General features: G+C 43.4%; 1 protein-coding gene across 1 annotated transcript; it reads left to right on the forward strand.

The window, feature by feature from the left end:
• Positions 1–1,005: 1,005 nt before the first annotated feature.
• Positions 1,006–12,805, forward strand: LOC310871729 (F-box/LRR-repeat protein 5-like; the record flags this gene model as incomplete). The annotated part of the gene is made up of 9 exons (XM_083783368.1): positions 1,006–1,048; positions 7,023–7,086; positions 7,164–7,405; positions 8,338–8,450; positions 9,054–9,234; positions 10,355–10,476; positions 10,827–10,917; positions 11,000–11,037; positions 11,278–12,805. The coding sequence occupies 9 exons, from the start codon at positions 1,006–1,008 to the stop codon at positions 12,691–12,693; spliced, it is 2,310 nt and encodes a 769-aa protein (XP_083639494.1). The 3' UTR covers positions 12,694–12,805.
• Between the last annotated feature and the right edge of the window lie 8,954 nt (positions 12,806–21,759).

The raw sequence follows: 21,759 nt of genomic DNA on the forward strand, positions 1-21,759 counted from the left end.
GACATTCTCTCGTAGCCGTTTGACAAGTTTAATATTGACATCATGCCTCTAACAAAGCTGTACAAACCTCCTTCAACATGGAGTTTAACACATTCTCATTGATAACAATGACAATTACTTAGAGACCTCAGTGCAGAGGTGATCTTCTGCCCCAGGTCGGCTAGAACCATGGTGACATATAAATGTCTATCTACGGTAAATAAATAAAAACAACTGATCAGACCTTAACCAGAGGTAACAGCATCTAATGCATGTAACCTCTTGACCCTGGTTCGTTTTGGGAGGTTAATGTTGGAATCTGTAGGCTGTAGGGGATGAAGGGAGGATGAAATCTGATGGGCGTGAGTCTTTTTATGCTGCGGGATGCCCTTGTCATTCCAATGATTTCATGTGTCAGCCATATCCATAATTTGAGGGTGGACATATTTGACTATCAACAATGGTAACCATAACAACCTGTACTCACTCAGGCATAACCATCAACAAACCTGATATGCCCATATACGTATAGGCAGGATTTGCCATTGTTAATGGCAATTCTTGAGACGTGTGGGGACAAGATTTAGTGGACATTTGAAATGAAATTCCCCTTTCATTGTCAATGGCAAATCTTGAGATGCGTGGGGACAAAAGCTGTATATAAGAGGGGCTAGCGCCACCTCAAAAATCGCACCTGTGTGAAGTGAGGGGTGCTCTAATCAATTGACCTTATACCAACCTACGTAGTCAAGGAATGGTGGTCCCTTATTGGCCAAGGGTTTCCACTGACATACCGACAGCCGATTTGTTCAAATTCTCCATTAATTACTTGTGCAAGCAGAGCGTGCAAGTAATGTTATCAGTCAGGTGCTACGATGCGTATGTCCGGGGCCAGCATATGATATGATGTCATTATGCTGGCATGAAGCTGACCGGGCAGGTATGTTTTCCGTCATGCTACGAAGCATTATGTCCCATGACGTGATGAAGATATGTACCAATGTCCCTTAGAATGCATATGATATGATGGCATATGCTGGCCCCGGACATACGGAAGCAGACCGTGCAGGTAAGTTTCCCGCGGATGTCCCATGACGTGATGAAGATATGTACCAATGCCAGGGACATACGCATCAAACCACCCGAGTAACCACATTATACCACAAGTAAGACGCGCAAACGCGGGAAGCGAACGCAGCTCGTAAATGGCAATAACAATTAGAATAAATTACATACTTTTTTAAGGTTTTCTTTTTAAACTTCACTTTTTTGTGTTTTTTTAAGATTTTATTTTTAAGTTAAGTTTTTTGAAGTTTAAGTATTTTTAAAGTTTTTTTTTTAAGTTAAGTTTTTTTGTGTTTTTTTAAGTTTTTAAGATTTTATTTTGAAGTTAAGTTTTTTGAAGTTAAGTGTTTTTAAAGTTTTTTTTAAGTTAAGTTTTTTTAAGTTAAGTTGTGTGTGTGTGTGTGTGTGTGTGTGTGTGTGTGTGTGTGTGTGTGAGTGCGTGCGTGTGTGTGTTTTGTGTGATACAGCTGTGCCCTCTGGTGGCGGGCGGGTGGTGTAACAGCGGGACACACACACAGACATTCAGCCCTTGCTGTCATAGTTAGTGCTCATACAGCTGCGCCCTCTGGTGGCAGGCGGGTGGTGTAACAGCGGGACACACACACAGACATTCAGCCCTTGCTGTCATAGTTAGTGCTCACTGCATTCGCAATCACTGCGTTCGCAATCACTGCGTTCGCAACTAATCACTCAGAAATTACATATACAGACATATACACATATATAGACATATATGACGTGATGAATATATGTACCAATGCCAGGGTATAATTGGTTATCGATGGTGACGTAACGATGACATGTTTCAGTGTCGGGTGGACTAAAGGTAATGGCCCTATGTATACATGATGTAATCTGACACCACTGCCATAACAGGCATAATTAATCATTACCATACTTCAATATACTACTTTTTTTCCTCCAAAAGCAAGGTACGTAGCAAATAGCTAAACCTAATAATTCAATATTGCAAACGTTCCTTCACAGAGAGGCTGAGATTTGAAAGTTTGTAGCGGTCTACAGTACTTGCACGCTCTGCTTGCACACTAGTAGGTGCAACAAACAAGTAGGCACTCGACAGAGTGCAGTTCTAGTTGTCAATAGGTTTGTCTTAAGACAGAATCAACACTATAGCTCTTCAAAAATGTCTATTGTGTAATTTTCTCTGTCGCTGTGTAAATTAATATAGAGAATGATATATGATCCTTGTGAGTCCTTGAAAAAGCCAGAATGGCTAGATGTGTTAAACTCACCCCTCAGAAAAAATCACCCATTACTACAATCCCCCAAGGGATCTACCTCTCTTGCAATTTGCATTGTGTGATGTACTACTGTGGAGAGTGTGGCAAGCCCTTCACAGCTGCACATTCTAGTCTAATGTTCAGTTTCCTTATCTCAAAAGTTTCGAAGAGCATCTACACACCCAGAAGAATCCGCAGCTGCACCTCCTTGCTGTTGGGCGTCAGAAAAGACTGGCAGCTTCTAAATTTGTCATGGATCAGCATCTCATCCCATGCCAGGCAAACCGCTCGCCTGCAGAGTGTATTAACATTGATGTGGGGGATATAAAGGAGACACCCAGTTAGGGAACTGAACCAGACCATAACTGCATTCTTGAGTAAGTGGCTAAAGCACATTTCTTGTCACAAAACTTTTAAATAAAAAAATGTACATACACACACACACGCACACACTGTAGGAATGACCGTGTTAGTGGCTAGAGAAACAGTACAGAGGCATTGGTAAAGGTTAACCATTGGTATGTTTATTCACAAAAGGAGCACTACAAACCGGCATAAATACAGGAAGCTCTCTACTCCCAGCACAGACTTCAGTTCACTGGCAAAATGGCAGCCTTTTATAGAGGGAGGGCAGAATCCATTTCTAGCGACCGGCCGTCCTTACTGTTTTTATACCCAGCTGGAGATAATGAGAATGGACTATCCCATTTACAGGGGTGTCTTCAAATGAGAACATACCATAAATACATACATAAGCATACAATAAATACATCATACTATAATTCTAACAATCATCATACTATCATACTATAATTCTAACAATGTCTGAATGAATGTCAGAAACACCGCCGTATCTCCTCATTGCCTGCACCAATCACTCCCACTTTTCACACAGGTATTGACCATATGAATATGTTTTCGATTTGACACATTAATGATTAATAATGAATTTATTAGTGAATTAACCTCGCACCCTCACACACCTCCGCCCCTTAGCGACACCTGCATCACAGGCCACCGTTCTCACCGTTACCCCACTGGCATGCTTCCTCTAGCTACCGCCGCAACACAACAAAGAGTGCCCTATACAATTTGGCGCCGCGTGTGTGTGTGTTGTGCATCCGTTGGCTGTCTTCTCCTACTAAACCACACCATTTGCACACATCTCACCATGCACAACACCAACAGCTAGCCTGTCCACACCTCAACCACTACTTTACATTCATATTCATGTCATATTTACAGTACTATACCCATTTATATGAAATAATCCAACCGCACCCAGGGCGCAGTATCTCCCCGCAAATCACGTGTCACCAGTGTCACCAGTGAAATGTATGTTGGGACGGACACAGATTAATACTGGGACACAGTTTCCGGCGCAACATTCCCCTTGCATTCTCCAACGCACTTCCCCTTTTTCACACCACCCCCAGGCAGGCATCAGACCTATGCATCAGACCCACACGAGGAAAACAACTCGGACCCATAGTAGGCCTACAGCTACTCTTGCGTCAGTCGACATAACTTCTTCTTTGGGGAAGCATCGCGGCCGGGTTGAGTGGCACAGGCACCTGAAAGCTCCGAGAGTTGGACGGAGGCATGTTAACGTGAACACACACACACACACACACACACACACACACACACTGTTTCGAGACCACACTGTCCGCCCCCTCCTCAACCACCTCCTTCGCCGTGTCATACACATGCCTGGACACTGACAACGACAGGTTACAGCCCTGCGCGCACCCAGCGTGGCTGCGTGACACACTGAACAGCACGATCACAACGGAATGCTTATCTGTCGGGGTCTCGGGGTGGCCAAATGGAGACGTTTGGGGAAGACAGATCCCGTGCCGTCGGAAACAACACAATGACAAAATACATACAGACAGATGCAATGACAACGACACGTTCCTAAATCACACAAAACATCAAATTATTATCCTGATTATATAAAGAACAAACTACAACTTGCTTTGAAGCCCAAAAAGCCAACCACAGCGTTCACCGTTTTATTATCTCCATGGGCAGCAGACGGTGAGTGGTTAGGGACCGTCTACAAAGTGCAACACCGAACTTGAAAATATTCAATAACTTCCATTTATAGGCAGAATATCACCACCATATTTACATCACACATCAATGGTGTACTTATGATTGTACTACAGCATTTAATTAGCCTATACTTTTGTGCCCAACCCAACTTCCCAAGACCATCTGTAAACAATTCCCCCCCTATCAGTAATGTGATCTATTACATCGCACACTGAACATGATTTGCTGTTCATATATTCAGAACGGGTAAGGACTAGTATACAGTATATAAATAACCTTAAACCATACAAATGTTACAAGTTTCTGTGAACTACATGAACTATACAAGTTATATAATAAGTCCTTCACACTACAACATAAATAATCAATCACAACAGCACATCTTAACCCCCCCCCCCCCCCTGCTATCCTGACATGGTCCAGCCCAATCCTCACTGAAACCCATCACAGGCAATTGTTAGGCATTCAATCAAACCTCAACAATAGAACTCCACATTATTGCACTTCCCAAACATATTGCATCTATAACCCACATTGCACTTGCCCCTCATGTTTGTTAATCACCAAGCATTTCCCCATGCAGGTGGCCATCTCAGCTAAACAGGAAACGGTATTCAACAATAAAACCATGACTGCAAAATACAACTGTGCAAGTTAATAAAGTGCCAATATGCTGTGCAGAATAAGTAACAGAGGACCACTCTGTTACACACGCACGCGCACGCACGCACACACACACACACACGCACACACGCACACACGCACGCACGCACGCACGCACGCACACACACACACACACACACACACACACACACACACACACACACACACACACACACACACACACACACTAAATTATCAAACAATACCAGTGTGTGTGCTTTGAGCTTTTGAGGTCAGCGAAATATGAAATATTTCCAACAGGACCAGCTAGTCAAGGTCACTCTCATTAAACCCTGCCAGCTCAAAGACCGTTGGAATGCTGAAAACACCACACAAATTCACAGGAAGTCTGTCCCACTAAAATAAAAACTATAGCATCAGTATACAACAAGAAAAATAAGTTGTTAAACTAAGCCAGTTGTATTTTAAATAGTGAAGAGAAATATGTGAATGCATTCGCACGTCTTCTTAGCTATAATAGTTGTATGTAAATGGGTGAATTTAATGCACAATCTATTTAAAGCAGGGGTGGAATGGCCACAGGACGTACCAGGCATATGCCCGGTGGACCGACCCTCTGGTGGCCCGTGGGCCGGTCTGGGCCAAATGAGAAATTAGTTGTCTGTTGGTTGTGTATCATTTTTTTATGTATTTACTGTAAATGTAGTAGTGTTAAGGGCTTGTATTTCAAATAGTTGTATGGGCCTCGACCCAAAAAGTCAGTAGAGTATCTGCACGCTGGTAGTGGTGGGCCTGTCTGGATCAAATTCCGCGAAAATGTCCAGGCCGAATTTTTGTCTCAGTCCAGCTCTGATGTAAAGCGCTTTGGATGAAGGCTCGTCTATAGGAACCACTGCAGCTATTTCTCCATGTCTGAACAGCTGCTTTCAGAGCTGTCTCCACTTATCCCTCCATCAGGCGAGGAAGCAATGACACAGCATTTGAGGAAAGATGGATAAGGGAGTAGGAGTACTGCACTGCTGTGATACAGGGTGGGAAGACCTGCACCCACACTGACTACAATGGCTTCACTCATACTTTAACTTGGCTAACACACAGCTCTGCAGGGGCAGGTTCGCCTCTCCAGCCTAAACAGACCAGTCACACTGCAACACATTGGTTCTCAACATGGGGTCCTTGATGGGGTCCGTCCAAGGGCGTCCACAGCAAAATGAGGAACAGTTGAAACACTTTAGCCCTTATTCTTCAGCTATTTGAGAATATAATCTAATCTCATGTAAATGTTTGAGAATCACTCACTGAAAGTCTCATAATTGCATTGTGAGTGACAAAGGCACACATCTGTGGTTAACACACTGTCAAAACTATCTATCTTCACAAATGTCTCTCTTCACATGGTTATTATAAAAGAGTTAATCAATTTATTTTTTTAAATATTTTTTTAAATACACATCCACATGAGTTGAACATGTTATTAGCAAAGAAAATGTGTAAATAGACAAAGAACTAAAAGATTAAATTTACATACAGTAACATACATTGACACTTAAAACAACAAATACTTCCAAGCCAGTCTCAAATTGTTTAAGAGACAACAGACATTCATGAGACAATCATTATGGTCAAAGAAAGAAAAAGAAAGAAAAAGGAAATCACACCTGGGGCACTACAGCGGTGTTTGAAATTTAAAATGGCCATAACTCATTGCCAATTTTTTAGGCCACATACAGTAGCAGCCTGACAATCTAGTTTCCTACAATAGCGTGATGGGGGTCCTCTCTCTCAATCTCAACATAGGCCTACACTTTATAGATAGTTTAGATAAACCACAGGACTTAATGGACAGTATATTCAATGTTTTCTCTGTTTCCCACACAAAACTGGAAACTGCTTGTGCTGAACAGGCTGTGTAAAAAACAGCATGTACAGTAGGCCCCCTATTTTTATTATTATTTCCAACCACAGGCAGGTAGGCCTACAGAATAATCGGGTATTGTGTAGACTATCTGTGTTTGGTCGGAAACATTAAGACGTGTGCCAATTCCCTGCTAGGCGACACCCACGTACAGGACGGCTCCTACGCATTCCTCCACAGGAGGAAATTGTCCAGAAACAGGCGAGCTGAGAAACAACTCGCATCTAATTGTCCGGAGGCATTATGACACCTTTATCTTTCTGATGGTGTGCGTTCAGGCAGGCCAAGGATCAATTGCTTTGTCTGTCAAGTAATGATGATGAGCAAGGAAGAGTAGCCCCAGCAGATGGACTGTCCCAGACCTACTCCGCCTGGAGGCAAGATGTCCACAAGAACTCTAAAGTGTTGTCGCTGCAGCAACCACACCCTGATGAAGGGACACAAGGGTGTCCCTTCATCAGGGTTTCTGTGTCCAAAATGCAAACCGATCTCACAGAGACAGAGAGTTCATTCAGCAAAGGTAACACTTTATTGTTCTACCCTTGTACCATTTGAATTGATTCTGTCTAGTGTTCATGTATTTGCTTTTCCTACAATGAGGGCTATACTTTGGGGAATGACAATGCCAGTTTGTGATTTCATCCTAAATTGTAATCCAGACATGCAGACACAACAGCATTGCTTGAGTCTACTTATATGGATTTATATTCATTTGGGATTAACCCAGAGGGAGGTAAAAAAATGTCTGGCCTTCTTTGGCCCTTGGTCGTGGAATGATCTACAGTCCAGACTAAAATTGGCTTTGAAAGTTCCTTTGAGAAGTTTCAAAACCTGTTTCAACACCTGCACAGCTACCCTATGTTCATGCCTATATATTTAGTATATCGGTTCAGATCGTGTAGATTGTGATTATGGTGTATTTTGCCCTGCTACTAAAAAGTAGGACAGGTGACAGGTATTTATTCATAGGTACTTTAAGGTGTATTATGGATGTTGTATTTGCTGGTCCAAAATGTAACATTGACGATGTGGTATTGAAGTATAATTTTATTTATGCCTCTTGGCCAGTTCCCACTTGTAAAAGAGACGCAGTCTCAATGTGTTCTTACTGGTTAAATAAAGGTTAAATAAAAAATTAAATTTCACGTCCTCCTATGGGGCCTAACAATAATTATGTCATCATACTTGAAAATGAGTAGGCATATGCCTATAATGTTAATGCTAACAATAGCAACGCTAGTTTATAAATAACTCACTTCTGTTGTAAACCACTTGGGATATTGTCAATCAACTGATGAATTGTAAAGTGTTGCAAGCGCTATATGCTCAGTTTATACACAAACAATACAGTTGATTCAGCTATTTAGATTATGCGATATTGTAGTAGCAGGAAAGGTGACACACACACCAAAGGTTGTGGTGAGGTGCTGACACCCAGAAACATAAAGACAGGGGGAAAGTGTTGCAGACCCTGTGTGACGGCACTGCACCTCTGCCTCCACTGCTGGCTTGCTGGCAGCCTCAGTGAAGCAGGCCATCAGAGCTGGGTGAGGGGTTTTGGGAAGGTATAAAGACTTCTTACAATCTCTCATGCTCTCTCCCTTTGAAGCAGTTGCCTTAAACCTTTTTTATTTTATACAACACAGAACACACAACATGCATACATCCATAAACTCATACATACATACATCCATAAACATGCAGACATGACTGATTACTGACTTGCTCACATCTCATATACCAGTTTATGATTATTGCATTATTGTAGTTAATATAGATCAATACGTTTAAATGTTTGACTTGTGTGTGGACTTCCTTGTTTTGCCATGTATTTCCTAGTGCATGACACCTGGCTCCATAATGGACACTTTTTCCCTCTCTTTAGACACATGTCAGCTCTATCTTTATTGAGTTTGCAAACTATTCAATGTTTAGTCATGCCAGGCAGTTTCTCTGATGACAGGCACCAGCATGTGACTTTCTGTCAGCCATAAACAGTACTAACAATATGTAAAATTATAAAACAGTCGTCTTTCTTTTTTTTTTTTTTTTTTTACAATAGTTTTATTGACATTTTCCAATCATGTTTTTTTTTAAATATCATACAACAAACAAATGAAAGGATTTACAAAACTGTGGTCTTTCTTGAACTCCATTCATAATTCCAGGTTGCCGTCCACCGACAGCACACTCAGGAGGAGAAGATGGGCTTGATTAGACCTGTGACTCTGACTGGATCCGACGTGGCTGCCAAGAATGAAGTCTCAAACTGCTTGTTCCCTGGGGTGGGACACTTCTCCACAACTCACAGCATCTCAAACGCCAGCATCTTTTCTCCCTCTGTCTCAGGTGAGCACTCACTCATAAAAACAACAATACTCACTCACTAATAGTCAGTCACTCTCATCATCACCTCATCATGCCACATGAATATCTCATGTCACACGTCAGCATGCATAAAAGTGCGTGTTTGGACAATTTATTTTCAAGCATTATTTCAGATTGTCACAATGACCTTGCAATAGAACAATTATTATTAAATATTTAACAAGATGAACAATGCTCTGTAAATAGTGCTTCGCAACTTAAATCCTATTATGCCTCAATGACCAGGTCCTGGTCTGCAATCTCTGGAAAATAGCAGATCTACAAGCTCACAACATGTTGCAATTTGACACAAATGTTTAGCTATTTTGAAATACCCATGTCGATGCTAGGAGGACATGCAGGCATATACCCAAAATTGGATGCCAAACAATTTGTTTTATCAGGCTTAGGGTTAGAGCTTTAATCACAATGTAATGTATTAGTGAGTACTGGCAGCTGTTCCCAGGCCAGTATGAATGGATGAGTAATGAAAGGGTAGGCACAGTGCACACATTCTAAACCTTTTACATTTCAAGGACTCCCAGTTGGATACAATTTGTTTTTAATCTCTGGCACAATAATGTACTGTACACTTGCAAAGCCCTCGGGGTACTGTTAATTTAACTCAGAGAGGGTCAAAATGGAACCTATTCCTCTACGTTCCATTTACACGCTCTCAGAGGTGTAGACCCACGAGGGTCCATTTGGTGGTCCACGTTGAGGTCGGAGCAGGGAGCGGTTCCAGTCTGTCAGTCCTGGTTGTGACAGGCCAGACGTTTCCTGGCCCTCCTGTGATAGCTTCTTGGCACAGCAGGCATGGAGGTACATTTACAGTGACACACTGTTCTCTGCTGCTGTGATAGCATTGCAGGACTTCAATACTGACCCGGTCAAGGTTGTCAACATGTGCGTGTGTGAATATGTGCACCCGCAAAGGGGAGTTACCATACCTTAATTGGTTCTTGTAACCAAAGAAATTATAGCAACTGAAAGGGGAGTTTAGCACTGCAGCGACTCCATGATGACAAGTAGCAGGCTGAGGACAGCTGTTTTCATTATGTTTCTGTTCCATGACCCTTGTTATCTCTTTCATGATGGGAAGAGAGTCCTTTTGATTTGGAAAGTCAGCTGACTGAGCCATCCACAGACCTGCTGACCTACAGCTTCCACCAGCCACCCCGATACTCCGCCGACAGAAACGCACACACCTGGCAGCAGTACCAGGTATAACCAAATATCCAGATGGTGAATTATCAGGTCTAATTTCACTTACGTTCTAACTCATATAGTCTTCATCCTGCTGGTATAGCATTGTTCAAGGGGTAACAGGTCATGTCGCCCCAATTCCATCTCGCCCCAGCTTTTTTCCGCCGACCTCACGCCGACAGCTCGGTGCGGTGGTTCTTGTATTCTTTATTTTGTTTTACTGAGAATAAGGTTAGAAATAAGTTAGATAGATAGGCATAGTTTTACTGGGGTTACGTTTAGGAATAGGGTTAGGTTTAGGCATCGTTTTACTGAGGTTGAGGTTAGGAATAAGGTTAGGTTTAACCGTTTAAGCATAATTTACTTAGATTACTTTAGGAATACCAGGCCACGCTGTTCCCCCGGCTGTACGCCCGGGGCGATTTGGTAAAGGGGTGAGCAGTCTCGTATTCGTTCAAGGTTGGTATGAAAAAAAAACGTTTTTGGGAAGTTGCTGACCCGCTTAGTGCAGGGAGTCTGTGTTTTACTTGACTTGTTTCAGGAGATGAACAAACCATTGTGGGGGTGGAGAATGGCACGGTACTGCTTTAAGCTGGGTTACAATGTAATAACTCGTTTTACGTTGTAAGGGTTAGCAGCTGATTTAGTTGGCCATCCCTCTGGCTCTGGCACACTGTGGCACAATGTGTTTTCTGGTCAGTTTCATTTCAGTATGGCTTAGGAAGCTTACTTACTTATTGGTCTTGTTCAAGAAAGTGGTACTTAGTTAACTTTTGTTTACAGTAAAGTGTGTGTGTGTGTGTGTGTGTGTTTGTGTGTGTGACCTACGAGGAGGTCAAGGACATCAAGAAACAGGTGATAGCTCAGCACTGCAACCAACAGCAGTGGGACTGTGCAGCCGAGGTGCTGAAAGGACTCAGTCTATGGAGCCAGGCGGAAAAGCTGCAGAAGGCCTTCAAATACGCCAACCACGAGAAAACAGATCATGAACTGGAGCCGACGGGGTCTTCCTCGACCCACGTCTCGCAGCTGCATACCGAGATCCTCCTGAGACTGTTCCACTACCTGAGCCCTGAGGATCTGTGTCGCTGTAACCAGGTGTGCAGCAACTGGGCAGTGCTGGCCAAGACGGGCTCTCTCTGGAGGCACCTCTACCCCGTACGTTGGGCCCGAGGAGATTACTACAGTGGTCCTCCTGGCGACCTGGCCCTGGAGCCAGATGAGGTGTGGGTGAAGAGCAGACAGGATGCCTACCAGGAGTATGACAAGGACGAAGACGTGGATGAGACTGATGTGTCCAGTCACACAGAGGGCTCCCAGGCCATCAGCACCGCTCAGAGAGAGAAGAAACTCCTCAACGGGATGATCCACCACCTCCTCCCAACAGTGGGTCCTTCTGTCAAGTCCATTGTTCTGGCGTACAGCTCCACACTCTCTAGTAAGATGGTCCGTCAGATCCTCAGCCTCTGTCCTAATATCACTCATCTGGACTTGACCCAGACTGATGTTACAGACTCTGCATTTGACAGCTGGTCTTCTCCGGTGTTCTGTCGCTCTCTGCAGCACCTGGATTTATCGGGCTGTGAGAAGCTCACCGACCTCACCCTGAAGAAACTATCTCTGGGCCTCGGGGACTTGGCGTCCCCCTGCTCCTCCTCCACACCGCTGGAGAAACACTGCGAGCGACGCACGGTGCTCCTGAAGAGCTCCCCGATGCCCCTCTCTCTGCTGGACGAGAGGAGCCTGCGCCCGGCCGCCAGGAGACGCCAGGCCCTCATCTTCAAGCAGCGGCCGGGCCACCGAGCCTCCACCGCCCGCACTGTGGCGGCCCAGGTCTGGGTGCTGGACCCCCTGGCCCTGGACATTGAGGACACGGCGGGGTGGAGCCGCCGCCGCGGCGGGACGTCCCTGTACCAGCACACGCACAGGACTGAGCAGGCAGAGGCCAAACGCACACTGACGTTCCTCAGCCTCTCTGGATGCTATCAAGTCACAGACCTGGGCTTGAGGGCTCTATCTCAGTGTGGGGGGCTTCCGCTCTTAGAGCACCTCAACCTCTCTGGCTGTCTGTTCATCACTGAAGTGGGCCTGCACGAGCTGGTGTCTGCCTGCCCTGCTCTCAACGATGAGCACTTCTATTACTGCGACAACATCGACGGTCCCCACGTAGACACGGCCAGCGGCTGCCAGAACCTGCAGTGTGGCTTCCGTGCTTGCTGCCGCTCCGGGGAGTGACCTCGTGTAGTGGTCGGCCGGTCGGTCTGTCGCCACTGCTCCTTCCCTAACCTGTCAATGTCTCCTTATTGCACTTTAACTTTGGGAATACCATTCGCTGTTATTTTGTCACAGGTGAAACTGTATGAAGGAGCGCTGGCTGTCGGCATTTCCTTTTCTACCTGTATTTCTAGGAAATACTGCTCGTCAAAAAAAATACATACAAAAGGAAAATAGTCACGGGTGTGTGCAAAAATGTACAGTCTTGTTTCTTTTTTGGGGGGCTTTGAAAAAGCTGTTTGTTTTTAAGTTTGGTTTATTTTGTTCCTAAAGATTTTGAGAAATATAAGCACCAAGTATCTGTAGTAAATCAAATGAACTACGTGGCGTGCTGTAGTTTCCCATAGGTTCCCCTCACCCGCTCTCAACTGTTTTTCACTCACTTGTATTATAGTTCCCATAGCTTAAGCTGAGTGAGTAACATACCAATGATACCATCTCTTTATTGTCTCCACCAGGCCGAAGGCATGGGGGGAGAGTATGTTTTGCACTCCGTCCGTCCGTGTGTCCGTCCGTCCGTCCGTGTGTGTGTCCGTCCGTCCGTGTGTCCGTGAGCAGCTAATCTCGGCCACCGTTAACCCGGTCCATGCCACATTTTGCACACACACTCCCTGGATGCCAATGATGAACCTCTGCCCCAAACTTTCCAGAACGGCCTGTTATAGCGCCACCAGGAGGCCGCTTTGTGCAAAACAAGTTTTTGCACAGTACACCTACAGATTTTGTCCAAACATCACGCAAATTGGTACACAGTCTCTCTAGAGCCATTCAACGAAACCGGTCTTTCACATTTCTCACACTCCATCCTGATTGGTTAAGATTGGCTTCCAAAGTTCAAAGGAGTGCTCAGTTTCAAACAAAATGCTGCAAATCATGAACACATCGCGTGATTTCCCTGAAATTGTGCACCCACATTACCTCTAACTGCACGGATCTGTGGATAACTTTGTATGCCAACTCCCTAGAGGCCAAGGAAAAACCTTTGTCTGGAATTTTTCACATCTGCTCTTTATAGCGCCACCAGGAGGCCGACATATGTAAAACACATTTTCTATTATTACTCCTTCAGATTTTATCCAAATTTCACGCAAATCGGTACACATGATCTCCATAGTCATGTGATCAAGACAGGTTTGTTTGATTTCTCATATTCCATCCTGATTGGCCACGATTGGCTCCTACAGTTTTCAGGAGTAGCCCGCTTTGTACAAATCGCCACAACTCCTCAACGCAGCGTCCCATTGCGATGAAACTGTGCACGCATATTCCCACTAGGCTGAGGAAGAATCCTGGTGGAGACCTGTGCCCAGAAGGGCACTTTTTCTAGTATGCCACTGTTTTCACGTGTACACTATCATCCAGTAGATAGAGCAGTGTGGCAAACCATTGATTATTTCTTAGATCGATAACGTTTTTTGTTTTTTTTAATCTTTTTTTTTTTTTTTTTTTCGGCTTACGCCTTTATTGATTTTTTAAGGGATAGAAAGTAGGCTGACAGGAAACGGGAGAGAGATGGGGGGATGACATGCGGTAAAGGCCGTGTCGGGTCCGGGAGTCGAACCCGCGGCACACCGCGACTGGATCACCAGTCCGGTGCCCAGACCGTTACGCTACGGCCTGGGCCTATTTTTTTAATCTAACAGTCAAGAATTGTATATATAAATGAATCAACATTGAAAAAATTACAAAATTGATTAGTCTGATTAACCACTTAACTTTATATATTGTCTCTGGTGGGTAGAAACTTGTCATAACGCTGTTGTGTGATCAAGAACTTACTTCACCTACTGGTTTTGAAGTTGCAACAATGGTTTCTCTGAAGAGCACTAAGCATCTGGTAGACAAAGCTTGCAGCTGTATTTGCAATTTCTTTTGTATATTATGACTTGAATTTGATCCATCAACTTTTCCAACTTTTCTCGTACACCATGTTAGATATGTTTGATACTCAAAATGACACTTGGTCTAATAAATATTTGTATTCCTACTGTTCTTAAAAGTTTAATAATTTCCTGTTTTTGGAACTTTGTCTCAAGTCCTTCTAAATTAACTTGCATTTGTTGGGGAACCCAGTTTACTGGTCTATTCTGATAATTCCTTGAACGATCTCAAGGTGGCGCAGTCATAGCTATAAAAGTAAATTATGGTGTGTGTGTGTGTGTGTGTGTGTGTGTGTGTGTGTGTGTGTGTGTGTGTGTGTGTGTGTGTGTGTGTGTGTGTGTGTGCGTGCGTCTGTGCGTGCGTGCGTGCGTGCGTGCGTGCGTGCGTGCGTGCGTGCGTGCGTGCGTGCGTGTGTGCGTGCGCTCGTGTGATGGCGCAGTGATGGCCATCTATCGGGTCACAACATGTCCCGTCAGGAGGAGCACTATGACCCAGACGCAGACCTCAATCAGATTTATGTGCAATATTCTCCCTGGGCACCATACAGTAGTTGACTATAGAGCAGTGGCCTAAAAACAATTATAACAATTATAATGAGATGTCTGGCCCTTAAATTTCTCCCAGATGGAGTATGTCAGCTGAAGTCCTTTGTGGTGTCTTTCAGGAGCTGGACAGAGTGACAGGCGAGAGAGTCAATGTCCTGCCCAGCATCCAGAGCTTTTTGTCGAAATCTCAACAGACGGCAAGAGACACAGCAAAGCTTTCTTTGCCAGCTATGCACCAAGGATTTGGAACCTACATATCAGACTGGCAACCTCTGTCGATGGCTTCAAGAGGCAGCTAAAGACCCATTTTTATGACCTTTTAACTGACCTTATTTTAACTTTATTTAACTTTTTTCTTTTCAATTTTAACTAATTGTCTTACTTCTACCACTGACCAGATTTGAACCTATATACCGGTACCTTTGTTTTTAACCATTGTTTCTTCTTTTAATTTGTATTTGTATGTAAAGCACTTTGAACTGCACTTGTGTCTGAAAGGTGCTCTATACTATAAAGATTATTATTATTATTATTATTATTATTATTATTATTATTATTATTACCCTTATCATTATTATTATTACCCTTATTATTATTATTACAGCCAGGGGAGACCATGGGTTGTCCAATATTCAGATCTCTACAGCCAGGAGAGACCATGTCCTGTCCAGCGCTCAGAGTTCTAGAGCTAAGAGGGGAAGTATCCTATACAAAACTCTGAGCTCTACGGAGGAGAGCTTTACAGTTATGAGGGACAATCCCGTGTCCAGAACTATGAGTACTACAAGGAACATGGAGAAACTGGTAAGAGAAATATGACCTCCATGTGATCTATGACTGTATTTACACCGGAGTCCAGACTTGTGAATGAAGCAGTTAATAGGGAAGCACCATAGCAATTTAGCAAATGTCAATTTTGGAAAATGATGGTGTGTGTGTGTGTGTGTGTGTGTGTGTGTGTGTGTGTGTGTGTGTGTGTGTGTGTGTGTGTGTGTGTGTGTGTGTGTGTGTGTGTGTGTGTGTGTGTGTGTGTGTGTGCGTGTGCGTGTGCGTGTGCATGTGTCTATAGCAGATAACCATACCCAATAGTGACAGCCATCTATCCAGTCACAGCTTCTCCCCTCAAGACCACGGGCAAAGGGCTGCCTGTCCGTCTGTCTTTTCCATGGTTGACATGGAACAACATGGTTGTTGCAACAGCACTGAGACTAATAAGGCAGACTGTGAGTCACATGCACACATTCTATTCTGAATTCGATATAACCATTGTTTATATAGAGTGTTTAGAGAGTAGTGTAGTTGTCTCTCAAGCGCGTTATTAAACAGAAAATAAAAATGTTAGGCCGGGATACCAATTTTATCCATGCATTTGGGGAGAGAGAGAGAGAAGAAATAATAATTGAGCCATGCAGAGCCAGATGTGTCCCATCATTGGAAAGTGAAAGGGGCTTTAGTAGACTTCGTGTTGCCAATATATTGTTGTCCTGTGTCCAGGGAGTGGCTCTACACCAACATCCAGCCCCCCAAGCAGCATCCAGAGACAGACTGAGTCCTCTGCAGACCTGATGGGCAACTCCCAATGCAACCTCAGCTATCAGCCGTCCCAATTCTCTGCCTACTACTTAAACATGCATAACTGGCAGCAGTACCAGGTAACCTAGAACACAGCTGGTTCCCAAACACTGGGTCGAGATCAAAAAAGGGAAAAACAAATACATTTTTAATTAAGAAGTAAGAAATGTGGTGCAAAGCGACACGTCGAAACTGATGAATTTTCTGCTGACATTATGCTGATCTGTATTGTATGACATATACTGTAAGACATTGGAGGGATTTTGGGTTTAGACCAGACCATTGGTCTGTATGGAATATCAAAAATCAAAATGACTCCAGAGATCATGTAAAACAGTTTGTGTAAGTGAAATCTTAAACTTTTGTGTGTGTGTGTGTGTGTGTGTGTGTGTGTGTGTGTGTGTGTGTGTGTTTGTTTGTACATGTGTGTGTGTGTGTGTGTGTGTGTGTGTGCGTGTGCGTGCATGCGTGCGCTTGCGTGCGAGCGTGTGCGCGCGTGTATACGTACAAAGCAGATGCCGAACAGTGATGGCCATCTATCGGGTCACAACATGTCCCGTCAGGAGGAGCACTATGACCCAGACGCAGACCTCAATCAGTCTCTGAGCTCTGTTCTGGGCTGGCCGCCCCCAATGCCTCTCTTCACGCTGCAGGATGTCAGCAGCTGCACCTGCACTGAGACCAAGGCAGGCAGTGAGTAACACACGCCTGCTGTGTACCTCATTTGTCACCTATAGCTGTCAATCTGGCAAGGTGGACCAACCGATGTCCTTCACTGTGGGAGAACCTGGGAGTCAGCTTGTCCTACATTGACAGACTAATCTTGTGTAGAGTTTGACGAGACAGATGTGCACCATCATAATATCTCTTGGCAAGTGAATGGGACTTTATTAGACTTCGTGTTGCTAATCAGCTGTTGTCTTGTGTCCAGGGAGTGGCTCTACACCAACTTCCAACCCCCCGGCGAGCAACATCCAGAGACAGACTGAGTCCTCTGCAGACCTGATAGGCAACTCCCAATGCAACCTCAGCTATCAGCCGTCCCAATACTCTGGCTACTACTTAAACATGCATCATAGGCAGCAGTACCAGGTAACCTAGAACACAGCTGGTTCCCAAACACTGGGTCGAGACCCATTTGTTGTTCACGGACCAATTTTGATGGGTCACGACTCCAGTAAAAATCCCATTTCCTTTTCCTACATTTAAACAATATAGGCTATTTTTTTATTTTATTTTATTTTTTCAAAAAATGAAAAATGTATTTATAATTCTATTATAAATCTAAGAAAATTCCATAAAATGTAAAAATAATAATAATTAAGGTAAATAGTGAAAATAGCTGATCTACAAGCTCGTGCAACGCGGTGCAAAGCGACGCGACAAGACTGATACAATTCTGCTGACATAATATGCCGATATCTGTATTGTATGACATAATACTGTATTGACATTGGAGGGATTTTATGTTTATACATTTTTTTGCCCCCCAAAAGTCTGTTTCTATGGGCATGACACCACTGGACTGTATGGAATATAAAGAATCAAAATTACTCCAGAGATCATGTATAACAGTTTGTGTGAGTGAAATCTTAAATTTACACTGTGAACATTTTGTGTGCGTGCATGCGTGTGTCTGTGTGTGCGTGCGTGCGTGTGTGTGTGCGTGCGTGCGTGCGTGCGTGCGTGCGTGCGTGCGTGCGTGCGTGCGTGCGTGCGTGCGTGCGTGCGTGCGTGCGTGCGTGCGTGCGTGCGTGCGTGCATGCGTGCGTGCGTGCGTGCGTGCGTGCGTGCGTGCGTGCGTGCGTGCGTGCGAGCGTGCGTGCCCATCTATCGGGTCACAACATGTCCCGTCAGGAGGAGCACAAGCATGACCCAGACGCAGACCTCAATCAGTCCCTGAGCTCGCTGGGCTGGCCGCCCCCAATGCCTCTCTTCATTCCGCAGGATGTCAGCAGCTGCACTGAGACCAAGGCAGGCAGTGAGTAACCTATAGCTGTCAATCTAGCAAGGTGGACCAACCGATGTCCTTCACTGTGGGAGGACCTGTGACTCTGGGAGTCACCTTGTCCCACATATTGACAGACTGATCTTGTGTAGAGTTTCACAAGACAGACAGAGGTCTGGCTACGTGTTAAATTATTATTGACAGTTCGACAGGAGTTTCTCCTACCACTGCCATGGCGAGGAGAGATCAATAGTTCAGATCACTTTTAACAAAAAATGAATGGCAGCCAAGTCTATGGACTTTTAATGTTTGTTTAGGGCACTAACACGACGACGTGAGACGGCATGTGCAAGTATACACATAAGTATACACTTCACACATAAGTATACACTTCACACATAAGTATACACTTCACACATAAGTATACACTTCACACGAGTGTGATTTTTATTTTAATTCCATGTGTGACTATACTGATTTCATACTGTAGCTGAATGCCAGTATTAGAATTTCAAGGACCCCCAAAATGTATATATGCATTTTGGTGAAAATATTATAAGAGAAGATTTGTGTTAAAGACATTTTCAAGAGTATGAACTAGTCTAGAGTTAAAGTGGCTAAACTAAATGTGGTGCTTTATTAACACATTTTGGTGGCGACCATTTTGAGAACAACTGTTATAACCACTGTTATAAGGTACCCTTTTTTTTGGCGATTATTATCAATTATTGTATCTTAAATATGTCTATACTTACAGTAGGTCCTTCTACTCAAGCTGAGCCAGTGACAATCCAACCGGAACCATTATCACATTCCAAAGTTGTTCGTGCTACTGCCGGTGAGTGAAAATGTATGCTCCATTTACACTACAATATTTGTGTAAACTAAGCCCTATTTTAGATAACTCCATACATATCACACTAACAAATATAGGTTCTTCAGCAGTTCTTCTTTGGTCTGGTTGAGGTGCTATAGCTCCTCTGCTGTACAAAGAAACTATAACATGCACCCTATTCCCTATTCTTGTGGCAAATGTTCGGCAAAAATAGGTTTGTCTTGATATTGAACAAAGGTTCAATCACAACCTTTAAATAAATAAAAGGCACAAGGGGTAATGGGCAAATAAACTTAGATTTCTGTATAGAAATACCAGAAATGCATATTTGAAAACAAAGGTGTATGGGTGTGTGTGTGTGTGTGTGTGTGTGTGTGTGTGTGTGTGTGTGTGTGTGTGTGTGTGTGTGTGTGTGTGTGTGTGTGTGTGCATGTGCGTGTGTGCGTGCATGTGTGCGTGCGTGCGTGCGTGCGTGTGTGTGTGTGTGTATGAATAAAAATGAATGAGCTATAGTCTGGCCTAGTCTTGTTTATTATTATAATTTTTAGCACTTTCAAGAAGTTAAGAATTAGAACATTTAAATAATTTGTGTATGGAGTAATCAAATTAGGAATGGTTAAATGAAAAGATTATTATTATTATTATTACAATTATAGCTGGGGTACTAATCTATTTCATTGAACAATGCCTTTTCCTTCAGTGAGAAACACTAGAGGCATCCTGTGCAGATACATGAAGGCACTTCAAGCGTTCCAAGACAGACGTTCCATGAGGAACGTGTTCGACGACATTGGTGTTGACCGGAGGAGCATCACCAGAACGTCTCCAGTCGCTGAGCTGAAGATCGCAGCTCCGGAAGTGTTCAAGACGCTGCGTCCCTGGAACGAGAAGGTGGAGAAGCTGTCCACTTTTGTGGACAGATGTCGGTCAGCAATGACTGCCGAGATCAAAGACAGGATCGCAAAGATGAAATGTGGTCATGAGCTGCTACCCTTTGACAGCTAATTCACTGTGAATGTGTGTAGGCCTATTGCCTGTGTTTGATTACATAGGCCTACACTACAGCCATCAGACATAGCCATCACATTTTGTTCTCCCATGAAAATAACTCGAATTGAAACTTTAAATGAGACCAAGCTTGAAACATGCCTTTACATTTATTTTTCATTTATTTTTAAAATATTCTGTTTCCCTTTGACATTATACATGATTTTTTTTCTGATGTGCTTAAGATGCTCAAGGAATCAAGGATGAGAGAAAATCGATACTCTTAATAATGACAGCAGAAAAACTAATTATATTAACCAATTGGAACGCAAATCAAGTGCCCACACTCAAACAATGGTTGGAGAGAATTATTATCATACAGCACACAGCTGTGTGCCTGTGTGCATTCTGGGGCACTAGTGTATATTTTCTTTTTTCTTCAGATGTATATTTATAGATATTACTCCAAAAACTGTTTATTAGGTGTGTATACTGTATGTGCACTTCCAAAACATGTGTATGAGGTCCCCATTATCTCTGTGGCATCATGGGCATGTAGGTGGTGTGGTGTGTTAGGGCTAAATCGATGCATCCCCTCTGGCGTGTAATACACACAATGGAGTATTTTAAATTGTATGTAAGTCTATGTTTAGTATTGACCATAGAGTCTTCGTGAGCTCTGTAAAAGATCTTTCAACGTATATTGATATCCAACAACGTTTTCCCATTTCAGTTTGTGCCTTATTGACAATTTGTAATCTTTACTCCATGTCCTCATCCAAATGGTGTGCCTTCCATATTTATATACATAATGATGTGCAATACATGCAATTATGCATGCATGTAGATGGTCTGGAATAACTAAGTCAATATAACCTAACCAATATACATATATATAATACATAATACAGGTAAGAATATTTTACTGCCGTTTACTCTGACTCAGACTTAGTTTATTATCATAACGTCAGCAGTATTGATCTTGACTTCGCCAATGTATTCATGCTGCTGAGGGGGTTCTGTGACATAATAGTAAAAGATAAGTCAATATGACAAAATATTTTCCTGATTGAATATGTGATGTGTCGAACAACATGTATTATAAGTTATAAAGTATAGATCCATACAGGTGGGTTGCGCACATCCAGTTCCTTGCTAGTGCTGGACACAAAATGACAATATGAAAATATAAAAGTCTGCACATAACTTTGTTCCTCAGTGGTTTATTTTAAACCACTGAGGTTTAGGTTTACCATACA

The sequence above is a fragment of the Protomyctophum parallelum genome (assembly GCF_964188405.1).
Source record: "Protomyctophum parallelum genome assembly, chromosome: 15".
Classification (NCBI taxonomy): Eukaryota; Metazoa; Chordata; class Actinopteri; order Myctophiformes; family Myctophidae; genus Protomyctophum; species Protomyctophum parallelum.